At 41.8% G+C, this 7,059-nt stretch overlaps 1 protein-coding gene across 1 annotated transcript; it reads right to left on the bottom strand.

Annotated features, from left to right (window-relative positions):
* Nucleotides 1–574: 574 nt before the first annotated feature.
* On the bottom strand, nt 575–6,283 carry LOC134659543 (uncharacterized). The gene is made up of 4 exons (XM_063515209.1): nt 6,218–6,283; nt 5,662–5,747; nt 2,412–2,532; nt 575–744 (listed from the first exon to the last, which is right to left on the bottom strand). Exons 1-4 carry the CDS (start codon nt 6,235–6,237, stop codon nt 636–638), a joined length of 336 nt encoding a protein of 111 aa, XP_063371279.1. The 5' UTR covers nt 6,238–6,283; the 3' UTR covers nt 575–635.
* Nucleotides 6,284–7,059: the final 776 nt, after the last annotated feature.

Genomic DNA, 7,059 nt, shown 5'->3' with positions numbered 1-7,059 from the left:
AACTTATATTTTAATAAATTAAAAATAAATACAATTAAATGAACTATGCATATTTTTTTTAACGATGTCGACTATTACCTGCCATGCTCAATATTTACAGAAAAGCCTAAATTTAAAGTCTGAGGGTCTACCGCGAAACACGAAAATCGTAATTTCGTTATCTCTGCCTCTCTAGATTATCGAACGAACGATTTCGAGTAGACCCAAGGATCCGCAAGTGTGTAAGGCCTGAGTGGACGCTCGAGTTGGGCGTGCAGCGGGGCGGGGCGTGCGGCGTGCATGTTAAACAAATGCAAGCGTATAGGAGCGGCCTTAGTGCACGCTGCTCACATCACGCGTGAGCCCACAGCCACGCTGCACGCCCCGTCGAACGCTCCGCTTCAGCGACCACTCAGGCCTTACACTGAGCCGTGACAAGATGGCGGACGGCGGTAGAGTCATGGCTAACTCGGTAGCGATTTTGATAGCACAAACTGTGCAAGTGTTATTTTAAACGTCAAACTTCTGTGAGAATGACGTTTAAAATGCACTGCACAGTCTGTGCTATCAAAATCGTTGCCAAGTTCGCTTGGTCTGACTAGGAAGTTGGACATGGCCCCGACGGAATGTCTAGTGTGTATGTAAGGTCCTTGATCTCAGAAGTCATCATCATCATCTTCACCGCTGTCGAACGTGTCGTGGCTCAGGGGCTCCACGTGGACGATGGCGGCTTGCGGGCAGCACACCTCCGCTGTCGCGCAGGGCCTGAAGACCAAACAAGTTTATCTTTAAAATAAATAATATGAACAATATGAGATCAGAGGGCCAACCGCCAACATCGAAAAATCGAGAAACAATCTCCCTGTCGCTTTAATGTAACCTTGCAAGACAATTTTCTTTCAAAGTCTTCTGGCACTCCCGGGGACGAATAGGAGACAAAGAGGTTAGTGGTCATCCATTGATTACGTCACACAATTTTTTACGTTTTTGTGAGCTCTCATACTTGGTCACATTTGGTAAACCCATCGTAAACCATAGAGTAACTTATACATACTGTGCCTTAAACAGTTTTAGAATAACAAGTTTTCACAGAGAATAAAATATGACATTGATACATCAAGGCGGTTTGTTTACCAAGGGCCTGCCGGGAAACGCGAAAATCTGAACTCGGCTATCTGTTCGAATATGCAAGAGTGATAGAGAGGTTAGATAACAAAATTTCGATTCTCTCGTTAGCGGTAGACCCTCAGATTGTGATGGATTGTGGTAGTGGCGCCCCCTACGCAGTTTCGCGTAATATTCGCTATTACGGTGATTAGTTAGGTTTTGTTTTGTGATAAAAAGAGGATATCAGTTGCATCCATCCTTTTATAAAAAGTACAATTGTCACATTAACGGCTCGGTCACGACATTGCGCGACTGGCGACGGCAGCGACCATAGGTTGGAGCGAGACACAGCGATGGGATTTTTCGTTACCACCTATGGTTGTCGCCGTCGCCGGTCGCGCAATGTCGTGGCCTTGCCGTGAGAGTATTAATTATAAATGTAATTGTAGAACGGACTTGATGAATTTTCGAAATATACATTTTTGTACCTATACTTTTGTATTATTTTATTTCCAAAAGGGTGGCCGTTCCGGGTGTGATTTTCTGATAAGGTTTAGATGTCTTGTATGCCACAAACTATTATGACTTAATCACTACATAGTATAAAACAAAGTCGCTTCACGCTGTCTGTCTGTCCTTATGTATGCTTAGATCTTTAAAATTACTCAACGGATTTTAATGCAGTTTTTTTTAATAGATAGAAAGAGGAAGGTTTATGTATAATTTGTTAACCCTTGGGAGGCCGAGGCTGGTCGCTAGTGTTGAATAAGTGATAGTCCAGTAATAAGTGCCACGCCACACTAGCGTCTTTTGAGCGTCGGCGTCTAGTCAGCGCTATAGAAAATGGCGTCGTTGCGTCAAGCAGCAGCCATAGAGTTGACTAGACGACGCTCAGGAGACGCTAGTGTGGGGTAGCCCTTAAAGTATTGGCCAGGGCCATGCAGGCCTTTGCCCAGCAGTGGGACGCTATGGGCTTCCAATAGGGTATTCTTCTACTAGTCAGTTTATTTTTAAGAACTGTCAAAACGATTTGCTAATATGAAATTTCTATGAAACATTATTAAACATTTCTACTTATCCGATTTATTAAATAGAACTTGTGTTTAACCTTTTCGACGCCGTGTCAAACACAAAAGCTGTCACGCTGACGCCACGTCACCGAAGTGTCAAAACTGAAATTGAACTTTATGCATATGTACGTAGGTCTATGTTGCTCTGTGGTCTGTGACCGACTAATCGGTCTTTGGCGCTGAACCTACGATGCGGATATATCGGTCATTGGCGTCCAAAAGGTTAAACACAGTCAAATACCCTATAGGACTTACCTGGTATAGTTATGTGGTGCGTATAGCGTGAGATCGATGGTTGACGTGCTGTAGTCGCAACTGTTCCGTTGCACGCACACACCCGACACGTTTCTGGCGGTGAGACATTCCTTGGCTGGTTCTGCTGAGGAATTAAATTAATTAATTAGTCTAAAAATACGGTTTTGACAAAAAAAGGTACAAGCTGTTATCGCTGACTGTACTTTTCTTTTCGCAGACAACTAATACTAATCGAGACAATTCTAACAACCCTAAACACAGTTAGTTTGCATAGTTTCATCACCAGACGTCGTAAATTTTATAGCGTTTCGGTGCAACGGAGTGGTGTTAACGGAATTGGTATAGATAATTCCAAATGAAATGGTGAATTAAGGTTAATCATCATCTTCCTCGCGTTGTCCCGGCATTTTGCCACGGCTCATGGGAGCCTGGGGTCCGCTTGGCACCTAATCCCAGTAATTGGCGTGGGCACTAGTTTTTACGAAAGCGACTGCCATCTGACCTTCAAACCCAGAGGGCAAACTAGGCCCGTATTGGGATTAGTCCGGTTTCCTCACGATGTTTTCCTTCACCGAAAAGTGACTGGTAAATATCAAATGATATTTCGTACATAAGTTCCGAAAAACTCATTGGTACGAGCCGGGTTTCGAACCCGCGACCTCCGGATTGCAAGGCGCACGCTCTTACCGCTAGGCCACTGGCCACCAGCCATAAGGTAAATTAAGGTTGATATTAACGCTAATTAATCATTAAGCTTGAAACTGTCTAATACCAAATCCGTTAACACCACTCCGTTGCACCGAAAATGCTATAAAATTTACGATGTCTGTTCATCTGGTTCATCACATACTTAGTCGACTACGAAATAACTCGCGTTTTGGTAAGAAAACTGATGTAGGTATGGAGTTACTAATCTTTCCTTACTTATCTAGACACGCGGCAGCGTGTCCAGCCAAGTTCAAAGAAAAAGGAACTGGCGACGCATCAACCGTGTGTAATATTACACGAACCATTTCGAGCTACTTTTGACCCCTTCACAACTTGAAACCTACTTAACCTACACATATGAAATTTGGCACATGTATTGAAGTCCCTTAGCTTGTACAAAATACAAAATTTCATAAACATAGCTCAAACAGTTATTGATAAATTAACGTTTAAAAACCGGCATTTTTGTGACTGACTGATATATAGATCAAAAACCTAACCCACTTCTAGATGACTTAGAAACTTGATATTTGGCATCGAGGTAGACTATTAGGTGCATATAGAGAGTGAAAAATCTGAAAACTGGAAATTATTGATATTTCGATGGAGAAAAAATTTAATACTTATAGACCAAAAACCTAACCCACTTCTAGATGACTTAGAAACTTGATATTTGGCATCAAGGTAGATTATTAGGTGCATATAGAGGGAGAAATCTGAAAACTGGAAATTATTGATATTTCGATGGAAAAAAAATAATTAATACTTATAGACCAAAAACCTAACCCACTTCTAGATGACAGAAACTTGATATTTGGCATCAAGGTAGACTATTAGGTGCATATAGAGGGAAAAATCTGAAAACTGGAAATTATTGATATTTCGATGGAAAAAAAATAATTAATACTTATAGACCAAAAACCTAATCCACTTCTAGATCACTTACAAACTTGATATTTGGCATGAAGGTAGACTATTAGGCGTATACAAAAGAAAAAATCTGAAAACTGAAACTTTTTGACAATTAACCGCGCGTTATGGAGGGTCTCCTTCTCAGCTTAGGCAAACTGCTTTCATGATGAATACTATAGTAATTTCTGTACAAAAAGTAATGATATCCCAACAAAAACATAAATGTGAAATGAGAGCCAAGTTCAATATTAAGAATACCTGTGTCGTTGTTGACTCGCCGACAAAAGAATTGAGATCTATATGGGCGCCAAGTTCTGTGCTGTGTAGAAAATCCTGAAATTATAAAGGATTTGTCTTGGCTAGTTTTTAACAATAAGCCAAATTTTTGAAAAAGTAACATAGATAAATATATATTACCTATATGCCTATACGTAAAAACTAGCCAAGACAAATCCTTTATAATTTCAGGATTTTCTACACAGCACAGAACTTGGCGCCCATATAGATCTCAATTCTTTTGTCGGCGAGTCAACAACGACACATAGGTATTCTTAATATTGAACTTGGCTCTCATTTCACATTTATGTTTTTGTTGGGATATTTTTATCTATGGTTGCAGATAAGGCTAAGGAACATCCTTTTCATTTGTAATGGCCAACACGGTCAAACTTTAATAGCTCGGCCTTGACATCGCTAGGTACCTACTTATCGCTTAGCCATTAGCCACGTGACTCGTCTCGAGTCAAATAGGGCCTATTGTTTAGTTACATATCTTTAATGAGAATAATGAGTTTTCGCTTATCTAGGTTTTCCGACAGGGAAAATTGCATGTAAAGGAGGAAAATATGTGTATAGTCAATTATAAATATGGAACGCGTCAGTAAATATTCCAAGGTAAAAACCATTTACTGTGTGATCTGAGATCAAGCCACGAACTAGAATAACTACAGAAATGTGACTAAAGTTTTTGCCGAACATTAAAATTTTCTGTACAAGCTTTTATCGCTGACTGTACTTTTCTTTCCACAGGCAACTAATACTCATCGAGACAATTCTTAAAATCCCAAACAAGATTAGATTGCGTTGTTTTATCACAGAGCTATGGCCAGCTCCTGTCTCCATCATCAGATCAGCTCGATGGTACCATAATATTGTATGCAAATTTTCAGCTTCATCGGAAACCGGAAAGTGAGTTAAATTTAACTTGCAAGTTTTGACCCGTACAAGTACAAACATAGTTACGGGTCAATACATACTTAGGTACATAGATTGCAAGTGATATGTGACGTCCCACGGTCCCCTTAATGTAAGGCCTGAGTGGACGCTCGAGTTGTGCGTGCAGCGGGGCGAGGCGTGCGGCGTGCATGTTAAACAAATGCAAACGTATAGGAGCGGCCTTAGTGCACGCTGCTCAAATCACTTGTGACTCTTGTGAGGCCGACGCCACGCTGCACGCCCCGCCGAACGCTCCGCTTCGAGCGTCCACTCAGACCTTACGCGTATGGCGGTTGGCGCTTACGCTATTACTAACGCCGCTCCAATATTATTGCGGCGCCATGCGACGTAAGCGCCAGCCGCCATAAGGTACCTTTTGCCATGGAACGTGGATATGATGATGATATGTACTTACCACTGGTGCTGGTAGTGTTTGTGGCCTCAACTTGTTCATTTTGTGCTGAGACGGAACCACATACCCACAACGCAACCACGACGGTTCTAAAAAAAACCATGGGCAAATGATCAAGTGCTTTCTATGTCTGAAAGTGAGAAATTGCTGGTAACAGTCGTAAAAGCCTTTGGGTCCACAACAGGGATGTTGCGGATGCCGATTTTTTGACATCCGCGGATGCGGATTTTTAAAGGCTCACATCCGCGGATGCGGATGTCAAGATAGGTACATAAAAAACGTCAAATATTACATTTTAGTAATTTATATTTCAAAAAACCGGCCAAGTGCGAGTCGGGCTCGCGTTCCAATGGCTCCGTACATTAAGTACGTACGTACTATTTATTAATTACCAATAAATGATGTCTATATCCACTGTGTCAAAACATACATTTTTATCAGGATCCGTGTAGAGAGCTTAAGCGGATGCCAATTAAGTACCTATATCACTGTACTTAACACTTATACATAGGTAGGTACGTATAAAATAAATGTCACATAGGTCAAATAAATTACTTACAGTATCGTTCGCACGTCCATTTCCTTATAAATATATCACTAAACTAACGCGAGCAAACACTTATCCAAAGAGCATATAATCACTACGTTCTACTTATCATTATAATATTAAACGAGTCACCCGGTCATAGGTATTAGTTAATGACTTGTAAATGTAATTGCTGTGATTCATGCAGTTATCTTGGAACTAGGGTGAAGAATCAGCGGTCGGCAACCTTTTAGCGGCCAAGGGCCGCACAGTAGTTAACGAAGTTGACGCGGGCCACACTTTGTTAACCTTTTGGACGCCAATGACCGATATATCCGCACCGTAGGTTCAACGCCAAAGACCGATTAATCGGTCACATATCACAGAGCGACATAGACCTACGTGCATATGCATAAAGTTCAATTTCAGTTTTGACACTTCGGTGTCGTGGCGTCAGCGTGACAGCTTTTGTGTTTGACACGGCGTCGAAAAGGTTAATATTTATGACTTTATCAGACATTTTCGTGTGTCAATGTTACATACTAAATAGCCAGGGAGGCTCACGGGCCGCAAGTGAGAGGTTCGCGGGCCGATTGTGGCCGACCGCTGGATTTAATGATGTATCGCGACCACAGACAATACATCCTCCAGACAGTCTAGACTGAGCATAGTAACGCTACCCCCTCTACCACTTAATACGGTAGTTTTACTCCATCTTCGAGTCAAAGTGTCAGAATCCCGTGCCGTGATTGGTCCGTGTCTTTGAACGGACCAATCACGGCACGGGACTCGCTCACCTCGTCCCCCGCACCCCCGTATTTTTGGCAGCATCGGTTTCATGAAATAATTGCTCTAAACTCCGTCTAGAGGATTCC

Source organism: Cydia amplana, chromosome 25 (assembly GCF_948474715.1).
Source record: "Cydia amplana chromosome 25, ilCydAmpl1.1, whole genome shotgun sequence".
Lineage (NCBI taxonomy): Eukaryota > Metazoa > Arthropoda > Insecta > Lepidoptera > Tortricidae > Cydia > Cydia amplana.
This window is presented reverse-complemented; position numbering and strand designations above follow the sequence as displayed.